The sequence below is a fragment of the Podarcis raffonei genome, chromosome 7 (assembly GCF_027172205.1).
Source record: "Podarcis raffonei isolate rPodRaf1 chromosome 7, rPodRaf1.pri, whole genome shotgun sequence".
In the NCBI taxonomy this organism is placed as follows: Eukaryota; Metazoa; Chordata; class Lepidosauria; order Squamata; family Lacertidae; genus Podarcis; species Podarcis raffonei.
In genome coordinates this window covers 87948154-87972134 of record NC_070608.1, presented here as the reverse complement: position 1 = coordinate 87972134, position 23981 = coordinate 87948154, and the positions used below count along the sequence as shown (strand labels likewise).

At 47.5% G+C, this 23981-nt stretch overlaps 1 protein-coding gene across 1 annotated transcript in view; it reads left to right on the top strand.

Annotated features, from left to right (window-relative positions):
• Positions 1-267: 267 nt before the first annotated feature.
• The window catches only part of SLC4A9 (solute carrier family 4 member 9), a 40708-nt gene continuing 16994 nt past the window's right edge, over positions 268-23981 (top strand). Inside the window, exons 1-14 of the mRNA XM_053397469.1 lie at positions 268-953; positions 5537-5697; positions 6369-6518; positions 7110-7171; positions 11842-11999; positions 13348-13435; positions 14276-14430; positions 15433-15549; positions 15756-15930; positions 16186-16319; positions 17772-18043; positions 18997-19052; positions 20154-20342; positions 21645-21758. Coding sequence (XP_053253444.1) covers positions 622-953; positions 5537-5697; positions 6369-6518; positions 7110-7171; positions 11842-11999; positions 13348-13435; positions 14276-14430; positions 15433-15549; positions 15756-15930; positions 16186-16319; positions 17772-18043; positions 18997-19052; positions 20154-20342; positions 21645-21758 — 2163 coding nt within the window. The 5' untranslated portion in view covers positions 268-621. The remainder of the gene's footprint in view (positions 954-5536; positions 5698-6368; positions 6519-7109; positions 7172-11841; positions 12000-13347; positions 13436-14275; positions 14431-15432; positions 15550-15755; positions 15931-16185; positions 16320-17771; positions 18044-18996; positions 19053-20153; positions 20343-21644; positions 21759-23981) is intronic.

Genomic DNA, 23981 nt, shown 5'->3' with positions numbered 1-23981 from the left:
ATCTGTTGCCTGAATGACCATGAGAAAGGGCAGGAGGGTCACCTTCTTGGCCCTGGCACAACTCAAGAGGCACACAAAATCTGTGTTTGGGAAGTCACAGGTTTCATATCCCCTTGCAGGTGCCTATATCTCCTCCACATGGGGGACTATGGAGTTGGGCTAGGTCAAGAGAGCCTTAATTTTTCTACTCCAATTTCTGCAAATCCTTCCAGCTTCCACCCCATCAAAGGTTCAGATGTGTCAGGTTTCTCCTCCTTCCCCCACCTCAACACTTTTCTTGTCTCAGATTTCTCCACTTCCCAGGATGGCCAGCCCAAGGCTTCAAATAGTACACCCTTGTAAACAAGCCCCCTTCCATGTGGACTAGGCGGTCCCTGCAATCAGGTGGGCAGAATGGAGCTGCCCCAGTAAGTTCCAGCCGGTATCTGCAGGGCAAGAGTTTTTCTCCCTGATAATATTGTTTTGGGCGGTGCTTCCACCCACTTGCCTTTCTCTGACCTGAACCGGCTTTCGGCTCTTAAAAAGGCAGGATGTCTTGGGTCTGCTCAGTTCCTGCTCTGCTGGGGTCAAAGGCTTTGCCAAGGAGGGAAGAGGTGTGCTGAAGGTTTGCCCAGGCTCAGGATGTCCAAAGCAAGTGCCCTGGGTGCAAGCGACGGTTGTCCAGCTGAAAGGAAAGACGGCCTGACTCTGCAAGCCGAGGGGACCGGCAACAGCAATGGAGGAGAGCAGGAGCCCCCCAGCAGAACTTCTGTGGTCATCTGCCAAGCAGTTGGGAGAAGTATCTTCACCTCCAGCATCTCACCAGCAGCAGAGAGAGTGAGCCTTATGCTGAAACAGGAGGAGGAGGAGGAGGAGGTGGAGGAGAATGAAGGCACAAATTGCCCAGTGCTATTTATACAGCTGTCTGAGCTCTTCAGCACCCCTGAAGGACTGGAATGGAGGCAAACCGCCAGGTAGGTGGCTGCTCACTCAAGGCTGAACTTTGTGGCAGAACACATGCTCTGCATGCAGAATGCCTCAGGTTCAGTCTGCAGGGCTTTCGGTTAAGCGGTTTTCCAGCAGGAGTGGGAAAGACTTCAGCCTGCCTGAGTTCTTAGGGAGCTGCCAGATGTCAAAGTGTGCAAATTCTGGTCTAGATGGACCAATGGCTTGGGGTAAGGAAGCTTCATACACTTGGATGCTTCAATCTGCCTGGCTGGGGGCACTTTGACCAGCCCATAGCCACCCCTGGGGAAGTGATTTTGGGGGGCAGTGGGGGGGGGAATCTTCCTCCTCATGCAGCTCTTCTGGCAGCTGGAAGTAGGCAAGTGTCTCTCAAGTCATTTCTCCTGGTGAATAATCGGGTGGGGTTGTCCACCTTTCAAACGCCACAAATTCAACCTTGCCTGTTTCAAATATTAAAACCCCGATATTAAAAGTCAGCCTCTTCGCTTGTGCCCAAAGCAAGTTTGAGTAGTAGGCATCATTCACACTCAGGGCTATGCTCAAGCGTTAATCCTGGCTCCTTGGCAAATGCCAAGGTGAGATGAGGGAGGGTTTGTGGAGACTCCTAGCAGAAAACACAGAGAGAAGCTGAAATATTTGGCAGAGGCCACACCAGACACAATAATCTTGCAGGCAATGTTGCTTGCCATGTTCTCATCCTGAAGCGTGGGCATGGCAGCAGCGCACTGTAGCAGGTAAAGCACAGTGGTTAACAACAGGTGAAATATCAGTTCATAAACAAATTAACTGGGCATGCCAGTGCCAACGGCACCATAGCTAATGCATCTACATCCCACCTTTTTTCTCAGAGGAGCTCAAGGTGGTGTACATGCTACTCTGCCTCCCTCATTTAACCCCCACAACAATCCTGTGAGGGAGGTTAGGCTGAGAGGCAGTGACTGGCTCCAAGGCCATCCAGTGGCCGAGTGGGGCTTGACCCTTTGCCTCCCAGGTCCTAGTCTGACACTCTAGCCACTAAGCCACACTGCCTCCCAGTGTAGCGAGGCTCTTTTAATATGTGTAAAGTGGTTTGAGCGAGCGAAAAAGTGTTGCAAATGTGCCAAGTATTATTGTTGTCATTGAAAAGTTTGGCGTCACACACTTTCAGCAAGAAGTCTTACTGATGTTGCATGATAAAAATACTCATTTTTAAAGGAGAACACATAGCTGTGAGTGGCTCCTTGAGTAGGGAATCATCACATCTTGTTTAAGTGATATTTTTACTCTTCAAGAATATTTTGCAAGCCTTTTGACATGTCCAAAAATTTGACTTTGATGACAATACGTGTGTCATTTAAGAGTGTGTGAGTGAACATAGTGGTAGAAATGTATTGTTTACAACAATATCCTGGGATTTGTCATAGAATTCTTTCTACTCATGCTCATCATATAGCCATCACATTAAAATTCATGGAATTTCATGTAAATGTTGTTGAGGGGACACTTGAGAGAGATTTCAGAAATGGTCCACTCTTGACCACATTCCTTCCTCCTCTTTCTCACTGTTCATCTCAACTGATAGTTGCAATCTGTACCTGAGAGAGCCTCTGCCCTCTCACCTTTCTGCATGGAGCAATCACAGGCTCAGGTACAGAAGTAGATCTCTGCTTTTTGAAGATTGCAAGTAGCGATCATCTGTGGGGGGAGGGGTGCTCCCCTATTTATTTAGGACCTTTTCTGGAAGGATGTCTTTTACATGATTAATTCCTTTACAGAATTCATTCGTGTAACTTGACTTGTAGTGTGTGGCTTGGCTTGCTTCTTTGAGTTACCCACCCGCATGTGTTGTGAGTTCTCCACCCGAGGTTCACTCATTGTCTCTGGGACTGTTTTTACTCTGAAAAATGGATAACTGTTTCCCATATGCTTAATTTCTCGACTGTGTTATGCATATATGTGTGTTGATATGTAGTGTTGGCTTGGCTCACTTTCCTGAGTTGCCTGGTGTGAGACATATATATTATTTCAAACTTTCTGATTTTGTCACAGTTGTAGCCTAGACCATGTGATCTATGCGGACCCTATCTAGAGACAGTAGAGGGTATTTAGCAGTATTTAGCCTATGCAATAGCTGTTCACCTTAGATGGAGGTTTATGTGGGCATTCTGCAGTATAATAATAATAATAATAATAATAATAATAATAATAATAATAGGTTGGCAACTGCATATGGGAGGGGGGAAAGTGCACTCAGGGACCTTAGTGAGCTATACCTGCCTGCTTCTGCTAGTGAACTCAGCATCAGATGATATTGCAGTGAATGAGCATTTGGGGCAGGATCACAGCAGCAAGTCCCTTTCTAAATGCCCTCCCCCAAGTACCTGTACGTTCTCTACACAAAGACAAGCCTTTAGCCTTGGAATAAATGTTGAGGATGGGTGGTATAAAAATGTCCTAAATAAACAGACAGTCCATAGGGTTGTGTGCACACAGGACAGCCTTTCTCAGCCTAGCTAGGGTCCCGCTAGTTAGCGATGATGGGAGTTGTAATCCAACAACATCTGAGGACCCAAGGCTGAGAAAGGCTGAGGATACAGGGGCTGTGCTGTCCTAGTGAATTCATGCAAGTCAGGGAGTGCATGGCCACCTTAAGCTGTTTGACAGCCAGGCAGCTTGGTTGCCCTTTGAACCCCTGATTTATCATGCGGTGCCCTGAGAGATCAGTTCATCATGTCACTCTGACCTATTTCTGGAGAACAACTTTGCTTCCTTATAAGAGCTGTCAGCACTCAGCCATTCATGGCCTCATGCGTTTGTGCTGAGGTTGTATACCAACAACAGGATTTTATTTTTATTTTATTTTTTGCAAAATACACATCTGCACGCAAAAATGCAATACTATACAACATTTTGCTTATGGTGAAAAAGACTAAAAGAGATTGGACTCAGCGACAGGCAAATGTCCCTGGAGAGACCATCCCAGGCTGGAGTAAAGGCTTTTATAATCTGACCCACTTCCAAAAGTGTGAAGTGGCCTCTGGGAGCAAAATGAGCATTTTGGGAGGTTTGTGTGGCCTGGTTCATTTGGGCAGGGTAACTGTGCCCAACATGGATCCAAGACAGCCGCTGCCTCCTGTGTTGCCTAGGCAACCAGAGAATGCAAGCCACCAGCTTTGCACAATATTCCTTCCTTACTGGCCAATGCCCAGGCAAGCACCCTTTGGATACTCCTTTTGGGTGGTCAAATACAAACAGTGAAATGGCAAGGAAATCGCTAAATGAAATAGAATTAGGTTCGATAAGGTTTAACATTTCTACAAATATCTGTTTCTACTCAGATTAGAGAGTCAACTTCATGAATTTTTGGTATATTATTATTACGTAGTATTATTATTATTATTATTATTATTATTATTATTATTATTATTTACTTCACCTGTAGATCCCAGGGCAGTTCGCAACACAAAAATAGACTGTTTCATGCCCGCCCTACTCTGAAAACATCCCCTGACTGTTCCATTGGAAAACATGGTTTCTAAGTTGCTACACATACAGGTGCCTGGCAAAAAGGCATTATGTAAGCATTTGTGGAGCCCTTGAAAATTAAAAAAGAGACCAGTTTGCCAAAAATAGTTTTGGCTGCCCTGTTATTCCCTGTTTGTAGGGAGCGCAGCCAAGATAAATCCTAAGTGATGAGTTGATAAGACTGTAGAAGGAATTGGCTTCAGTCCAAAGCAGGCTTCTGCTAGCGGGAGTTCCACTCACAGGATGCTTCTGCCAGCAGAAGTGTGTGGAGAGAAGGGTGCCTTTTAGCCGTTCATCCTTCCCTGTAGTCCTCTATGGTGCCTCTCCTACTGTTTTCAGCCACAGAGAGCTTTGGGGGGAGGGGAAATCAGTGAAAATTGCTGTCTGCCCCACGCGACTTCTGCCAACAGGGTGACAATCATGGACTCTACCTGTCTCTTACCTGGAGTCTGGCTCCTGCTAAGGCCTGATAAGGAGGCCAGTAGCTGATGCACTGCAAGGTTCTCTGCAGATCAGGGTTGGATTCCCTTACATGCATATCACCAGCAAACAACCATGAGAAGAGTAAAAACCTGCTGAGGGAACAATGCTCCCGTGCTTTTCCCAAAGCGCCAATTTGGACATTCACGTGTGGGCTGGCAGTGTGTGTGATTCATTCTGTTTGTTTGTTTGTTTGTTTGTTTGTTTGTTTGTTTATGTATTTATTCATTTTAAAATCAGGACCATGGAGGGTGGAAGAGTGTTTTCTTTAACCCTTTGCTCCTGCACTGTAATCCTGGCAGTGGCATCTTTCCTCACGGCAGAGACACGCTTCAAGGTGATTTTTGTCAGGACCACAACCTGGGGGGAATAAGTTTCGGTTTTGATTTTTTAAAAAACCAAACTCCTCATGTCTTCATCCTGACTAGTTTTAATTATCCTAGAGCTGTCATTTCTTATGTTTTCCTCCTTAAGTGCAAGAGTCAAAATCTTGTCACTTGAAAATTAAATAAGACATTCTGGTGAAGCCATGTGGTCGTGGCTTAGGAAATAGAAATTTTGCATGCACAAGGATCTCAGATGTGGCCTTCACTTTTTCCCAATTCAGGTGGATAAAGTTTGAAGAGAAAGTGGAAGATGGAGGAGAACGCTGGAGCAAGCCTCACGTGACAACTCTCTCCCTTCACAGCCTGTTTGAGCTACGGACATGTATAAAGAGAGGAGCTGTCCTGCTGGATTTGGAAGTTCGCAATTTTAAGCAAATACTTGGTATGTGGGAAGTGTGCATAGATCCCTGCGTGTTCAGAGAAACCTGCCCCTCATTAGTCAAGTACAAGTGGGGTTGCAACTCCTTTAGTGTTATTATCGCCAACTCCGGCTTGTTAATTGGTCACTGTAACATATTTTGCTTTCAGGTAAACACCACTGTCTGTTCTTTCTTCATTTCACTTCCCAGTGGCCTACGTTCTGTTCCCTACCTCCACCCTCCATTGTGTAGAAGGGAGAATTTCAGCAACTTATAAAGGGGACCACCCTAACTGATGGACTCCCTGATTATCAGAAGAGTCAGTAATGGGTGGTTTGTACGGAAATCCTTCTGGACAGATTCATTTCCATGTCATTGGAAAACTGCTCTTTATTTGCATGATGGTGATTTATATTAAAGGTTCTTCAGCTTTTCTAGTAAGGCAGTTTAAACTGCCTTACTAGAAAAGCTGAAGAACCTTTAATATAAATCACCATCATGCAAATAAAGAGCAGTTTTCCAATGACATGGAAATGAATCTGTCCAGATATATATATATATATATATATATATATATATATATATATATATAGGCTTCTTCAGTAGATGCCAAAGATGATAAATGTTTACAGCATAGGGGAGGGGGAAGCCCATCTTTTGAGAGGACTCACTTTGTGTTTATTTTGTGTTCAAGAAAAGGTGATTGAAACCCAAATAGAGAACCATGCCCTCAGGCCAGAGCTCTCAAAGAAGCTCATGTATGTCCTGCTCCTCAAGCCTCAGCACCACATCACCAAATCTCAGCTGAGGATGCTGGTGGAGATGGGTGTGGCCTCCTGCTCCGGTGAGTAGTCCTTGCACTGTCCCCCTGGGCCCCATCCCTTGCTCCTTAACTCCAGGCAACCAGTGTGCAGAACACTGTTCAGGTGGTGGCACCAGAAATCCACTTACCTATAAGCTAAAGATTGCCTCCTTTTATTCAACTCAGTATGACTTATTTATGATTAGGAGTACATTTAAACACTAATCCCCAGGAGGAATGACTGCATAACTGGATTCAGATGCGCTGGTGGAACCATGATGGGTCTATGTTAAGGTATCAGGTGGAGAGTGGTGCTTTAATCTTCACACCTCTTTAGAAGTTATACATAATTTACTCCTTTTAAAGCAAGGGTAGGGAACCTGGCAGCTTCCAGATGTTGTAGGGCTACAGATCTCTCCATCCCTGGCCACTGGGCTGGGCTGGCTGAGACCAATGGGAGTTGAAATCCAGTGTCACCTGCAGGAGCACAGGTTATCCATCCCAGGTATCAAGGCAACGCCTTTTGAAGGGGTAGTGACTCACTAATATGCTCCTGTGTGTAGTCTTTTGATGGAATTGTGTTTAGAAGTGTCATGGGGCTTTCTCTATTTTGGTTTTTAATTTCTGTTTCAGACAAAGCTAACAGCCGCTCAGATCTAGTGGGTGAGGTCTCAGAGGTGCCCCTAAAGGAACAGGTAAGTAACGTGTGGTGCATGTAGGGAGAGAGGGGAGGTTGCAAAGGCCTCAAAGGCCTCTTTACAAGAACTCTCGGGTCCTTTACAAGGACTCTTTCCTGGTGGGAAAACATCTCCACACAGGACCCCTTTTTAAATTCTGTCCAATCAGCTCCTCATAGCCTTGAAAGACCATGCCTGCTTCTAGCTCTCAGCTCTGAAGTTTGGATGGGGTTTCATTCAGGGAGGGATGCCCTTTACGTTAAGGAACACGAAAGAAGCAAGTATCCTTCGGTTAGAGTTAGGGGTGGGAGATGTGGCTCTCCAGATGTCGTTGGACTCCAGCTCCCACCAGCCAAAACTTCCATGGTCAACGGTCAAGGATGGGGGCAGCTGTTAGCTGTAGTTCAGTAGCATTCAGAGGACCAGTAACACCTGATTTTCCCATCCCTGGAACCAGGGCTTTTTCCCTGGTGGAAAAAGTGTCTTGCTCCCCTTTAATGAGTGAAGGCATGTGGGGACACAGTCTGAACCATCCTATAAGATAGTGTAGCCCGACATCTTGTCACGTGATTTTAGCTTCAAGATGGCGTCAATGTTGGCGTCTGAGTTGGCAACTGAGGTGAGTTGTGGCACATTTTTTCTACAAAAAAGCATTGCCTGGAACAGAAGGAGTGTTCTTCCAGTCTGTCAGTATTTTGCAGAAGGAATTCAGGGGCAAAGCAGAACTTTAGGTTTGCACAGTCTTCCTAGCACAATCCAGCCAACATTGCCATTGCCAGTGACTCTGGGGCTGCAAGGGGAAAGTGAACCTCTTTGCAGTGCCCTCACTTGCCAGGGCAGGGCAGTCTTGCACTTGCTGAGGCCCTTCCTAACCATGGCAGAGAGCCAGTTATGCCAGGCTGCTTGAGCGCTGATTTCACTGGTTTTTGTCAGCTGAGTAAAATGTATGTTTTAAATAATAATAATAATAATAATAATAATAATAATAATAATTTATTATTTATACCCCGCCCATCTGGCTGGACCTCCCCAGCCACTCTGGGTGGCTTCCATAGAAACCAAAAATACAGTAAAATATCACACGTTAAAAACTTCCCTGAACAGGGCTGCCTTCAGATGTCTTCTGAATGTCAGGTAGATGTTTATCGCTTTGACATCTGCTGGAAGGGCGTTCCACAGGGCGGGCGCCACTACCGAGAAGGCCCTCTGCCTGGTTCCCTGTAGCTTTGCTTCTCGCAATGAGGGAACCGCCAGAAGGCCCTCGGCGCTGACCTCAGAGTCCGGGCAGAATGATGGGGGTGGAGACGCTCCTTCAGGTATACTGGACCGAGGCCATTTAGGGCTTTAAAGGTCAGCACCAACACTTTGAATTGTGCTCGGAAACGTACTGGGAGCCAATGTAGGTCTTTCAAGACCGGTGTTATATGGTCTCGGCGGCCGCCCCCAGTCACCAGTCTAGCTGCCGCATTCTGGATTAGTTGTAGTTTCCGAGTCACCTTCAAAGGTAGCCCCACGTAGAGTGCATTGCAGTAGTCCAAGCGGGAGATAACCAGAGCATGCACCACTCTGGCGAGACAGTCCGCAGGCAGATAGGGTCTCAGCCTACATACCAGATGGAGCTGGTAAACAGCTGCCCTGGACACAGATTTGACCTGTGCCTCCATAGACAGCTGTGAGTCCAAAATGACTCCCAGGCTGCGCACCTGGTCCTTCAGGGGCACAGTTACCCCATTCAGGACCAGGGAATCCTCCACACCTGCCCACCTCCTGTCCCCCAAAAACAGTACTTCTGTCTTGTCAGGATTCAACCTCAATCTGTTAGCCGCCATCCATCCTCCAACCGCCTCCAGACACTCACACAGGACCTTCACCGCCCTCACTGGTTCTGATTTAAAAGAGAGGTAGAGCTGGGTATCATCCGCATACTGATGAACACCCAGCCCAAACCTCCTGATGATCTCTCCCAGCGGCTGCATGTAAATGTTGAAAAGCATGGGGGAGAGGACAGAACCCTGAGGCACCCCACAAGTGAGAGCCCAGGGGTCTGAACACTCATCCCCCACCACCACTTTCTGGACACGGCCCAGGAGGAAGGAGCGGAACCACTGTATGACAGTGCCTCCAGCTCCCAGCCCCTGAAGACGGTCCAGAAGGATGTTATGGTCGATGGTATCAAACGCCACTGAGAGATCCAGCAGAACTAGGAAACAGCTCTCACCTTTGTCCCTAGCCCGCCGGAGATCATCAACCAGTGCGACCAAGGCAGTTTCAGTCCCATGGTGAGGCCTGAATCCTGACTGGAAGGGATCCAAATGGTCCGCTTCTTCCAGGCGTGCCTGGTGTTGTTCAGCAACCGCTCGCTCAATCACCTTGCCCAAGAATGGAAGATTTGAGACTGGGCGATAGTTGGCCATCGTGGCCGCATCTAAAGATGGTTTTTTAAGAAGCGGTTTAATAACCGCCTCTTTCAGCGGGTCTGGGAAGGCTCCCTCACGGAGGGAAGCATTCACCACCCCACGAAGCCCATCGCCCAGTCCTTCCCGGCTAGCTTTTATAAGCCAGGATGGGCAAGGATCCAGGAGACAGGTGGTTGGTTTCACTCGTCCAAGCAGCCTGTCCACATCCTCGGAGGTAACAGATTGGAATTGATCCCACTCAACTTGACTAGACAGAACTCTAGCACTCTCCCGCCCCGGCCCTGCTCCCACGGTGGAGTCTACTTCTTCCTGAATCTGAGCGATTTTATCTGCAAAAAACTTTGCAAAATCATTGCAGGAGAACATGTGGCCCGCACTGGGCCCCGATGTTGCAGGTGGTTCCGCTAAATTGTGAACCACCTGAAAAAGTCTCCTGCTGCTGTTTTCTGCAGATGCAATAGAGGCAGTGAAGAAATTCTTCTTCGCCGTTGCTATCGCCACTTGGTAGGCTTGACGTTGAGCTCTAACCTGTGTCCGGTCAGATTCGGAATGAGTTATCCACCACCGGCGCTCTAGCCGTCTCAACGATTGTTTCATTGCCCTCAGATCCGTGGAAAACCACAGGGCTGTCCGGGCTCCATGCAATCGGAGAGGGCGCTTCGGAGCCAAACAGTCAATAGCCCTGGTTAACTCCACATTCCAGTGGGCCACCAGGGAATCAGCTGAAAGGCCATCAACATGGGATAAAGCATCCCCTACCACTCTCTGGAAACCATTTGGATCCATTAAGTGGCGGGGGCGGACCATCCGAATTGGTCCCACCTCCCTGCAGAGGGGATGGGTCGCAGAGAAGTCCAGTTGCACCAGGAAGTGATCTGACCATGGCACTTCTTTCGTTTCGCTTTTACTTAGTGTCAGATCACCAACATCCATAGAGGTAAACACCAGGTCCAAGGCATGTCCGCGGCTATGGGTTGGGCCAGACTTATTCAGGGACAGCCCCATGGAGGCCATGCTTTCCACGAAGTCCCGAGCGGCCCCTTGTAAGGTCGTGTCGGCATGGATGTTAAAATCCCCTAGGACGACCAAGCTAGGTGTCTCCAGGAGAACATCCGCCACGACCTGAAGCAGCTCGGGCAGGGAATCCTTGGTGCAGCGGGGAGGTCAGTACACCAAAAGGAATCCTGTACTGCCCCTATTGCCCAACTTCCAGAACATGCACTCGGAAAACTGGGTCTTCCCAATAGGACGCCTGGTGCAAACTAATGACTTCCTAAAAATCACTGCAACCCCCACTCCCTGCCCACATGACCTGGGTTGCTGTGCGTAAGAGAAACCTGGTGGACAAGCAGCGGCAAGGACAGGCCCATCTGCTTCATCCAACCAAGTCTCTGTTACACATGCCAGGTCAAGTCCTCCATCCATGATCAAGTCATGGATGTCAGTGGTCTTATGAATCATTGACCTGGCATTGTACAGCAGCACCTTCAGGTCATGTGGGTATCCCTTGCTGATTCTAGTATCCATCCGGTCAGGACCAGACCCTGAGGCAGGGATAGTCCTCAGACAACGACTAAGCCTGCTTCCTCAGTAATGACATGGTCTGGTCTTAGCGTAACTCCTCCTCCTACCCGTGATCACTGAGATCGGTTGCCCCAGTGCATCCCCCCCTGTGGGACATGCCCCAGCCATTTTGTGGGCTGGGGCCCACTCCCCGGCAGCCCTGACCCCTCCCCCTAAGAACAAAATAACACCTTAAACAAACAAACAAAACCAATAAAACAATACAAACAAAAAATGTAAAAATTACAAAAACATCAAAATAAAAAATAATTCCCCAAGCCCAACCAAACATCCATCCCACCCCCACCCCCCACATACAAAAAAGAAATGTTTGTTTCTTAGTTTGTGTGGAATTTGGCCTAGTTGTGAAATGCATGGGTACCCAGTAGCCCCTGCCTGGCTTCATTGTGAGTGAAGATATACATCACTAGAATGACCTCTGATTTGGGATATCTTCCTGGCAGTGTTCAGAATGGTTGGCTGTACCATTGAGACTGAGAAACTTCCCAGGTGATGCTTTTATTTTGGATCAAGAAATGTGCAGCAGTCACCAGCAACTTCCCTAGTTTGGGCACTCCACAAAAAAAAGTGTTAACGGTTGTTGAGGTCTCCCTCTCTCCTCTGTGTGGTCCACAGCACATGTTCTGTCACCTTACCGTTGCTTTCTGAGCTATGGATCACCAACCCTAGATTTTTCTCTCACTGCAGCTTAATAATCACTTTAAGAAGAAGATTCCAGCTGGGACTGAAGTGGCCAACATTCTTGTAGGAGAAGCCAGCTTCCTGGAGAAACCTTTTGTTGCTTTTGTGCGTCTGCAGGAACCAGTGCTTCTTGGGGGCTTAGCAGAAGTTGCTTTCCCCAGCAGGTAAGAAGCAAACAGGGAGCGGGGCAGGACAGCAAAGTTTCCTTCGTAGATGCCAGAGTGAAAAGGGTGTCCTGCAGTTCTTGGCATAGGAAATTATTGCAGTTGTCTGTGTTCTGATACACAACTAGATGGGTGTAGTTGTGGATTGCCAAAGGTCCTCTTTTTCCAGGACACATCCTCTTTTTCACTGGTAGAGTCATCATAGCAATCCATAGTTAAAAGTAGAAGTCGGCAAATGTGTCCTCTTTTTTGCTCTCCGACATATGGCAACCCTACACTTGGGTAGCTAGCTGGGTGCTACCTCCTGAAGAGATTATCAGGTGTCATCAGCCAGCTGACCTATGCCTGGATAGCTGTGTTTCAATGCATTGTTGCCCCATGGCATGGCAACCCCTGAGGGGCTGAGGTGGTGGGAAACCATATAAATTGCTTAACTGGCTTCAACAAGGCCACACTTCAGGTCATTCTGAAATATTCTCAATCTATTCAATGCTAAGGCTGTGAACAGCAGTCAATCCTGACCAGATCCCGTATTTGCCAGGACTGTGGAGAGTACGCTCAGTGGCAAGTCATTGCTGTGGTGTTTCTTTCTGCCCATTCTTTTGAGAAATAATTTGTTCCATTTCAGTGGCCGCCATCTTGCTCCTTCCAGTTACGCTCACGGCATGATGGCAGCCAGTCCCACACAACTTAGGGCAGGGATAGCCAATATGGTGCCTCCATCTGTTGTTGGACTACAACTTCCAGCAACCTCAAACAGAGGCCATGCCAGCTGGGACTGATGGAAGTTGTAGTCCAGCACACTTGGAAAGCTATCTCTGGTTTAGGGAATTCTGTCAGTCCTTTGCCAAACCCTGAGCCAGACTACACCTGGGGGTGCTGGCAAACCAAGATCCATAGGGCTAGAGGCAAGTTAAGACAGGCTGGTTCCCGAGTGGGCTGGTAAGTATGAAGAGAACCAGAGATGGAAGGAGCATTGACAGGTGGCCTGGTGGCCAGCTTTCAGGTCAAGCCAATAAAGAGGAAAGAGTTGTCCAGACTGAGGACCCCAACCTAGAGCATCAGTCCTACAGAGACAAGCCTAACTGGTTCCTCAGGTCACCTGTCCCAGATGGCGTAATGAGTCACCGTTTTCTCACTCTGACCGCTGTATCAAATGTGTTGCAGCACAGTAGAAGATCAGCCTGAGAGGTTCCTTAGTAGTGCGAGGAATAAAGAGCCTGAGCCCCTTCCCCTCAGCAATTTGTGCTGAGTTTAGGATTGAGGTCTCAGTGAGCTGCTTGCTTTGAAAGGAGGGATATGGGCTCATCTTTGACCCCACTCTTGACATTGCTGTGACTCTGTCTAGGTTCCTCTTTATCCTCCTGGGCCCCAGAGCCAAAGTGAAGGCCTACCATGAAATCGGCAGGGCTGTGGCTACTCTCCTGACGGATGAGGTGAGTTTGGGTTCTGGGTGGGAGGTGCAAAGATCTGCTACCACTGCCATAAAATTAGGGAAGGTGCCGCAAACTGCAGTTCTGGCATAGCGTGATGGTGCTAAAGGCTGGAGAAGTCAACGTGTGGTTAGCACCCCTAAAGTCAATCTTCTAATTGCCCAGGGAGGAACAGGTCTTGGATTGCTAGATAAGGTTGCCACCAGTTCAAACTTTTTAATGGGCTGTCAATATTTTTCAGAACCCTATCATAATTATCATGAAATGTATTATGAACATAGTTTGTCCATATTCTTTGTGAAAGGACTATTGTATGACTGAGCAAACCTCATACAGCCCTGCCTTCTGTTTCAAACTGACGTGTCTTGGAGGGGGCAATTGGCTTCTGGAAGTAGCAAAGAACAATAGCAAATCTGCTCTAAACTAATAAAAAGAACTCCCCAGAGCATTTTTAATGTAGGAAATATAATGTATATAATGTAGGAAAACTTCAAATTATTACGTAGGCTAGAAAGGGGCTGCATTATGCATTAGTGACTTATTTTCCAGCTGCAAAATTAATGATTAAAACATGTAACTTTATAGTTGTGATGATACTTTGGCCCCAGTAAGCCCCTTAATGCTCTATCATTGACACAGCAAATGGCTGAATTGTCCATAATTTCCTCCGTTTAAGGGTGAACAGCTTTCTTGACATTTTAGATTGTGTAAGGTCATGAGTCTGTTTTGCTGCATGCAGGCAACCAGAACCACCACAAGCCCTTGCGCTTTCCCAGAATGCGTTCCCGTGATTTGTCTTTCCTGTAAGCAGGCAGAGCTGGGACTAACACCATTCCTTTCCAGCTTTTCCAGAGGGTTGCCCGAAAAGCAAGAGACGCAGAAGATCTCACTGCAGGAATTGATGAGTTTCTGGATGAACTGACTGTCCTTCCCCCGGGCAAATGGGACCCAACCACTCGAATTGCCCCCCCAAAATGCTTGCCTTCACCACAGAAGAGGTATGTGCAAAGAGGAGCTAGGATCAGGAAAGAAAGTTGCTGATTCTTCGATCTCTTTAGCTAAAATTTTAATATTGTAGAGATATTTGATTATATTCGTGTACACTGCTCTGGAATCTGTTTTGGATGAAATGTTCAAAAAAAAAGAAGAGATGATAAAAAATTAAGGGGGCGGCAAATTACCTCACTGTGTTTCAAGCCACTAATGTGAACATCCTCTATATCTCATTGCTGGGAAATTCTGGTCCTTGCCAGCCGCTCTGGCCCAAGGCATGCAAATGTTGCAGGCGCAGGTGCCTGTTCCACTCCATTTGTGACACTGTCAGGCAACACAATCCCTGTTCCTCCAGCCATCAGGTCTTGTGTGTGTTCTGTTTTTATTTGCTTCTTTGCAAGAGGGCATCCTGGCTGCCTGTTCTGCCACACAGTTCAATTGTTTCCTGTAACCAAACTACTTCAAAGCTGTGTGCCAGGCATAGGCAAACTTGACCCTCCAGATGTTTTGAGACTACAGTTCCCATCATCCCTGACCACTAGTCCTGTTAGCTAGGGCTGATGGGAGTTGTAGTCCCAAAACACCTTGAGGGCTGAGTTTGCCTATGCCTGCTGTATGTGCTACCTTTATGGTTTGGTCTTTTTTTAAAAAAAGTGGTGGGATGGGGGCAAGGCACGAACCTGCAGTAATGCTGCTGCCACCACTGCTCACATGTGGGCTGCATCAATGATTCCTGCATTGCAGGGGGGTGGACTAGATTTACCCTTGGGCTCCCTTCCAACTCTGCAGTTCTATGATCAGATATGACGCTGCCCATTATTTCTCTGAGTATTGTGCCATGAGGCATTCGGAGGGTGTATCATTGCATCTTCCATACAAGCCACTGGAGCCTGTCAGTGGCAGATAGGAATAGAGAGGAGAGCGGAGGATCAACAGCCCCCAGCAGAATGCTGCTTCTTTGCAAACCAGAATGCCTCTATCCTGAAAGGTGCCCCTTGCATTCTTAGGATCGCCCTGCACTTCCGCGAGTGGAATCCTCACGCGAGTGGGCACTTGTCTGCTGCGGACGAGCGTCATGCCCATGGGCATCAGCACGCCAGTGAGGAGCTGAAGAGGACCGGAAGGTAAAACTCAGGGCAGGGAGGGGGGCGGTAGGCCGGGGCTTCCTGCCAGGCCTCTGGAGTGGGGAGGCTCACAGGTACAGGGCTGGAGCAAGGCCAGCTGTGCATCGTTGCGAGGTGGGAAAAGGGGCAGGGGGGACCAAAATAACCACATGCAGCAAATTAGAAACCCGGGATTAAGGAAGTCTCTCCTTTTCTCACTGCTGCAGACTATTTGGAGGGTTGCTGAAGGATATCCAGAGAAAAGCTCGCTGGTACTGCAGCGATTTCTATGATGCCCTCAACATCCAGTGCCTTTCAGCCATCCTGTACATCTACCTGGCCACAGTCACCAACGCCATCACCTTTGGAGGGATGTTGGGAGATGCGACAGACAACATGCAGGTCTGAGCAAGAGTCCTGCTCGCGATGCCCACATGCGCTCTGTGGTTCTCAACACCTCTGCTCCCCCACCTCATGTTGCCACAGCAACCTGCACAGGCACACCGGGGGGGGGGAGAGAGAAGGGAATGCAGCACTGGCACTCCTTGGTTGCTGCACAGGAGCGGGGGATCTCATGCCCACCAGCCCAACTGCAGCAGTTAGACTGGGGTTGGCCATTTAACCAACCAGAGCTATGTGCTTCTTCCTGCGATTCAGGGCGTGCTGGAGAGTTTCCTGGGAACTGCTTTTGCTGGAGCCTTTTTCTGCCTGTTTGCTGGCCAGCCGCTCACCATCCTAAGCAGCACTGGGCCTGTCCTGGTCTTTGAGCGGCTTCTTTTCTCCTTCAGCAAGTAAGTAAGGCTCCTCATATCAGCAAGTGTTCGTGTTGGAAGCAAGCCGTTGGAGCTGTCCTTGCTTATGCCCCTGAATGACGGGGTTATTCAAGAGAGGTTGAATATATTCAAGAGAGAGGAGGGAGAGAAAAGAATAGAGAAACAAAAATTAAAAATTAAATAAAAGAGGTTTTAAAAAAGGATAGAATAACAAGATTAACAAGATTAAGAAAAGAAAGAATTTCTGATTATTCAGCTGTCCACTATATAAAAACAATATTCACTTTGTCCAGTTCGATATTACAGTCAATAAAGCCACTTTCTATAAACAATGCTGAAGAAATACAACCTGTGCCATTAATGATGATTGTGCAACCCGTACAGCACAATCATCATTAACGGTAAGAACTTAGTAAAATCTGACACTGCAAGTTCACTTTATTTTAGATAGCTTATAAGTTTTCATGACACTTTGTAAGTAGTTGTCTTATTCTCACAAATCCGATAAATGGTGAAAAATTGTTCTTGAACAAGAACATTAATTGTGTGAATAATTGTCGCCTATGTGCTGTATGGGTTGCACTTTCTATAAACAAACATTATCTTCAGTCCTCAAATCCAGATATCATTACTTCATTTTCTTTTCATGCAAAAAGTCTACGAGAAGTTTCCAATCTTTAAAAAACATTAACAATGACTTTCCTCTGATAGCATGTCATTTTTGCCATCCCAGCTAAGTCAGTCAGTTTTAACAGCTGTTCTTCCATTGTTGGTGATAATGGATCCTTCCTTATTTGAACATATAAGTGTTTTGCAGCCATAATTGTATTGTAACACAGTTCCATAGCAGGATGTTCACTGTTATTGGGAAATGTGTCAAAGCATTTACAGATCAAGGTTCAGTATGTCAAGCCCAGTAAGGAAGTCAACCTACCTTAATTTCCCAACATAAAAAGGATCATGCAATAGGCCTCAGCTGATCAAGTGCAAGCAGGCTATCGCTGGATGAAAGCAAAAGGCTTGTCTCCTGGCGCAAAGTGTCTTGACCAGGCATTGCTGCTCAGCTGCCTTCAGCTCAGTTTGACAGCTGAAGAGGCTGGTGCCTCTGGTGAGAAGAGGAACGCATTCTATCCCCCTCCCCAGTGCATGGATTCCATTGCTCATAATTTGATAATTTCAGTTATTAACTGAGTGGTGTGCATGTGAGAAATAGGTGGCCTCAGACTACCATCTCTTTCTACCTTTTTGTAAGTGAGGGGAACCGACCTGCAAGCTGGCAAGAGAAAGTGCTGAAATGTCAGTCTCCCAATAGCGGAAGACTGGCTGTAGATGTAACTCCTTAGCTGCTATGTTGAGACACCAGGGCAAGAAGGTTAGAGTTGGATGTGGCGTCTTGTGGTTAACTGGCTGCTCTCTTGCAAGTGAAGCAGCCCATTCAGGAATATTCCTTTGGCCCTTACTTCCTTCCAGAGACTACAGCTTGGATTACTTAGAATTCCGCCTCTGGATCGGCCTCTGGGTGGCCTTCTTTGGCCTCATACTGGTGGCTACCGAAGCCAGTTACTTGGTGCAGTATTTCACACGCTTCACCGAAGAAGGCTTCTGTGCCCTCATCAGCTTCATTTTCATCTACGATGCTGTTAAGAAGATGCTGTCTCTGGTGGAACACTACCCGGTGAACTGGGACTACAAGATCAGTGATGTCACCTTGTACAGCTGCACCTGCCGGGTGCCAGAGAGAGGTGAGATGAGAAGCCCATGCTTGTTGCAATGGGTGGGTTGGGATGGCTGGAAACCCTGCAGGGAAGCTGTTGTCTGCCTATATCTCTAGTCCGATTGGTCCATGATGGGTCACATCTGAGAAATTCTTCAGCTTAGGGTTTTTTTCTGGCCCCCCCTCCCATCTTCAGGCAACAGTGGACTTGTACAATGGTCCAAAATATGAACCAATGTTTTACATTATCACTTTATTTATTTATGTCTGCCTTTTCCCCTGATAGGGTCTCAAGGCAGTTTACAGCCAAAAATAAAAAGGTAAAGGTAAAGGGACCCCTGACCATTAGGTCCAGTCGTGGCTGACTCTGGGGTTGCGGCGCTCATCTCGCTTTATTGGCCGAGGGAGCCGGCGTACAGCTTCCGGGTCATGTGGCCAGCATGACTAAGCCGCTTCTGGCGAACCAGAGCAGAGCATGGAAACGCCGTTTACCTTCCTGCCGGAGTGGTACCTATTTATCTACTTGCACTTTGATGTACTTTCGAACTGCTAGGTTGGCAGGAGCTGGGACCGAGCAACGGGAGTTTACCCGTCAAATAAGAACAGCTTAAAACATAGGGAAAGCAATAATTAAAATAAAAACCAATTAAACATTGATAAAATTGAAACTATTTATGTATACATAAAAATATATTAAAACCATACAGGTAATTACAATAAAAACAGCAGAGCACCAGACCTTCAGTTCCCCAAAGCCTGTTGGAATAAGAAAGTCTTCACCTGCCAGCAGAAGGAATGCCAGGAGGGAGCCGGTCTAGCTTCTCTAGAGAAGGCCCTCACCTGCACACACACACCCAAATGTACCTTGGAGGGTGGCAGGACCAAGAGAAGGGCATCCCCTGAAGATCTCAAAACCTGGGCAGGTTGCATGAGGAAATATAGTCTTTCAAACAGCTTGGACCTAACCATTGTTTCTTTCAGACAACTCTTCTCTTCTAAACGAGACACTGTTCCCGACCTTCAGCAGTTTGGGAGAGGTAAGAAATTAAATCGTTTTCAATGATTAGGATGTGAATGAAAGGAAACCAAGGTCCAAAGAGCCTACAGTATGTTGTGACTAATGCAATTGACCAAAGGAGGATCAAGAACTCCATGTCCCTTGGAGACCTTGAATTATTTCCTGGTGTCATAGCTGGGATAGGTGGAATGGCCAAGGGGTCATCGTGCAGTAGCCGTCACTGCCAAGATACACCCTCACCCTTATGTGGATTCAATGTCGTTCTTTTGAAAACATCACAGCCTCACAAACGCTAGACCCTTCTGCAGTCCTTCTGGAGTCATCCCGTAACTCCCACCCCCAAAACAAATCCCAAATAGATGCTCCTGCCCATTTTATTAGTTAATGGTGAAGTGGCCCAGAGGGCAGGTTGCAATCATGGGATGAGCCTGCTGTGGGAGGGCAGGGGAAAGGGTCATCCTGGCTGTGGCTGCCAGTGACTGTAGCCTTGAGATGTGCAGCCAAGACACACTCTTTTCCTTACTTAACCCACCTACTAAGGCTGTCCTCATCCTGGTGGTGAAAGGATTGGTCTGGGGAGATGCACAGCATCTCTGTATGTTCCATGTGTTTCTCATTCAGATGTGGCCTAGGAGGAGAGGGCAAAGATGGACTTCTCTGCCACCCACCCATTCTACAAGCCCAGGGCACTTCCATGTCGGTGATGGGACGCCACACCTGAGGCAAAGGAGATCCTAGGGCACGCACTGCTCTGTCCTTTGAGGGAGGGGGAGCGCCTTCAGGGCTCAAGGGCAGAGGGCTGCCACTGCCACTCCAAATCCCAGTGACCTCCACTTGAGGCAGCTGCCTCACATTGCCTGTTGGTCTGGCCAGCCCTGTCCCTGCTCTGAATCTTTGCCCACAGGGCAGCTGGGGACCAGGGAGAGGGAAGAAAGGCAGAAAGGGATGCTGTGCTTACAGAGAGACGTCATCATGATGCTTGAAACTGGGATCAATTCCACAAAACATCCATCCTAGGCAACAGCACATCTTTCCGCCTTGCTCAGGGCTGGGATCCATTTCTTTAAGTCAGGCAGTGTATACTTGCTCCTCCGTGAGATTGCTGCTTTCTTCTCCACAGCAGCCGGAGTTTGGGAACTGGTCCCTGCTGACCAAGAAAGAGTGTGTACAACTTGGAGGCCACCTAGTGGGCAACAGCTGCAACTTCGTGCCTGACATTACCTTCATGTCTTACATTCTGTTCCTGGGAACATTTCTCTGCTCTATGGCCTTAAAGAACTTCAAGTCCAGCCGCTATTTCCCAGCAGCTGTGAGTACCTCCCCTCTCTCATCCATTCCCTGGATAAAGGGGTGGGCAGGTGGTTTCAATATGTGCAATTACTACTACACCCTCCAAGTTCTTTCATGTGCCTGGTTTCTTCTACACCAGGAAATCTCCTTACTTCCTTCAGTTGGTGCTTCCTGGTGGGTCCCAGAAGATATTGCCCAGCGCTCAGTGAGAAATGAATGCCTCCATCCCTGGGCCACCGAGGCTTTGAGGGGAGGCAGGAGGCCATTCCAGCAGAATTCCCTGCAGAACTACTCAGCTCTGCGCTTTCTGTATCTGCAGGCAGACTCTGAACATAGCAGACACCAAGGCCAACTGAATACTCAATAAGCAAAAAGCTCAGCTCTACAATGCTGGACTGTAGAGCAGTTGGTTAGAGCATGGTGCTGATGATTCCAAGGTTGCAGGTTCGATACCTTTATGGAACAGCTGCGTGTTCCTGCATTGCAGGGGGTGGACCAGATGATCCCCAGGGTCCCTTTCAACTCTACAATTCTATGATTCTAAACAAAATGTTTCAGTGTAAAGTCTGTTTGCTTTGCTCCCCTATCCTCCCATCCTCCCGCCAGCCGTCTCTTAACTTTCCTTTTTGATGTGCTTGTCCCAGGGGTCCATGGTCCACAGTGAGGCTTGTTGGTCACATTGACTGCATTGGATACTTTAGGGGAGGCAATGAGGTGTTTTTTCCCTTGACAGCCCACTGAAAGGATTCCTGCTCTCAAATGAGTGCGGGTTGTGTCCCTTGGCAGCTTGTCCATTTTATTGCTCTCCTTTTTTTCTTTACAGTCATTTGGGGGGGGGGGGGAGTTGCACAATAAGTGCACAGGAACAAGCCACTGTTGAGAGGATGCAGACCTCGCTCCTCAAAGTAGAGGATGTTAGCTATATTGCTGCTGCCATCCCTTCCCTCTCTCACCTGCATGTTCTTTGCTTAGTTCCATATCTCTCTATCTCTCTCTCTCTCTCTCTCTCTCTCTCTCTCTCTCTCTCTCACACACACACACACACACACACACACACACACACACCTCTTCCAGAGTCCACCATCCTCTCACACAAACATCTACAGTTATAAAGGAAGTATAAATTCATGTCCTGGTTTATATAAAGGAACACACACTTTTTATCAGATCTTTCCTTATAAGGTGTTTCACTCCTGACTTTTCTGAATTTTGTTAAAGCCCAGGGCTTCTTCGGAAGGGGACACTAACCTTAACTTTGCATACTTGCTAGCGTAAACCTTGGTCTGCAAATCTCATGGCAATTATTTTGTTTGGTTTTTAGCTGAGGAGGCTGGTGGGCGACTTCTCCATCATCCTGGCTATCCTCATATTCTGTGGAATCGATGCTGCCCTTGGACTGGATACTCCGAAGCTCATTGTGCCCAACACATTCAAGGTGGGCCTGGCTTGGAGCATGCCAAAGAGTTGCTCTGCCAGGGTGCAGAATAAGTGCAAATGTTGTGTCTGGGGCCATATGTTTCTGTGGAATTTTAAAGGTGTGAGAGGATTACATAAGAAAGAAGTTTAAGTAAAGAATTTCTCAGCATGTAGCACATTTGATCACATTTCCCGAGATGGCAGAATGGTAAGGCAGTTCTGCAAAACTAATTCCTTAGGGAGCATTACTATTTAATATAACTACTTGAAATGTTTTGGACCTTTCATATGCCATCTCCATCTCAGAGAGCTGAGAGATTCCAGGGGTTCAGCAGTTGCCCAGAGTTCTGTTTCCTTAGAATGAAGGTCAGCAGAGACTGTGATGTCTTTGGGGTGTATGGTATTATTTACACATATATACAACCCGAGAATAAGATGGAGGATCTCACAGCATCAACACCCTTGAAGGTCTTGCTTCTTCATCTGCCACAGCTTTGGCTCCAGCACAGAGCAAGCGTGTGTCAGGTTCCAGCTTCCAGCCTCCTCTGACCCAACTCACTGGCTTTTGTTCTCCCTACCAGTTAGGTGAGGGAGGGGGGAAAGGACCACCCATTTGTTCTATGGCACAAAATAACACTAGTTGTGGTGCTTAACTAGCTAGCCAAAGTCACTGCCTTAATAAAGCTTGCTCTGATACATTCTACCCCCACAGATATAGGACCCCAAGTTGTGGGAAGGGACTCAAGGCATCATCCAGACTGATGTCCCTGCCACCCAGCCCTCACAAACCTGAAGGCTGGGTGATAATGCCAGATGGGGACTGTAGTTTCATACAGCCTGTTCAAAATAAGAATGTCTTGCAATAGCTCTGTTTGGTATCTGTAGTCCATCTCTGGTCCCTGAGCTCAGCAGAGGTTATTTGGGCATCATCTGTGCCTTCTTGACAGCAGGGGATAAAACAAAAGATCCGGCAGTGCAGTGCAGTTTCTGGGTCTCTTGTAGCACCAGTACTATTCTTAAAAGGAGGTGGGAAGGGCCACTTCACTGTGTGGGTGTGAATGTCTCATGCTGCGCAATGGGCATACTTTTAATTAGTGTGTATTAACATGAATTAAGTAACACATTGTTGACTGGCTCAGTACAGAAGGCAAAAACGGCAGGAGTCAGAGAAGAACCAGTTTTCTGCACCTGGACAGGATAAAAGTAATGCAACATATTGCTAACATTGGTTAGGAGTATGTTGTGGAAAATTTGCCCATTTATACCTCTTGGTTCCTTAGGGGTTTACTGACTGACCCACTCTCTGTCCCTCTTTGAAGTTCACCAAGAGGAGTAATAACACACAGCAACTTTGTAATTTTTATAAGCAGCCTGTGGAGAAGGTCAGCAGTATTAGCTCCATGCTACAGATGGAGAACTGAGACTGAGAGACACGGCTTGCCTAACGTCACCTAGTGACTTAACAGCAAGGTTTGAACTAGGAACTTCCTGGCTCTCAAGTTACACCCTCAACCACCAAACTATAGTGTCTGTTGGGTATAAAAGGGCACACCTCCTGTGTCTAGGCAGAACCTGGATAAATTACACGTACCTCAGAAATTCTCCATTGCAGCAGAAGGAGAGGTAGCAGCTGTCCCTGTGTAGCACACTTGCAGTGCTGCTCATTACAGCCACACAGGGAAGGGGGACATTACAGGACTGGGGAAGAACAGTGAGAGAAGCCACGGGATGCCCCTGAGCTTCTGTAAGCCACCTGAAACACAGAAGTGGAGCAATGGAAGCTTTTCCTGGCATGGAAATAGAATGGGCGTGATGGTGAATGCAATACCTTCTAAACTCTGCTTTGTGTCCAGCTGCTGTTAAAGGCAGAAGGGCAGGAGCACTGAAATGAAGGAGGTGGCCTGTTGCTAAAGGGGCTCATGATTATGACTCATGGCTTCTTGAGGCAGCTGCCCCCAAAGGGAGGGGTTGCTGTGATGGGAAGGAAGGCCTCTTTCTGACTAGGGTTGGCCCAATACATTTGGGCACCTGAGGCAAGCCACAAAATGCTGCCTCGCCCCGCCCCCAAGCAGGAAAGAAGGGGTGAGTGAAATCAGGAATAAGGGGGGAAAGATCTACAGTCGTACCTTGGAAGTTGAACGGAATCCGTTCTGGAAGTCCATTCAACTTCCAAAACGTTCTTAAGCCAAAGCACTGCTTCTGATTGGCTGCAGGAAGCTCCTGCAGCAATTCAGTAGCTGCA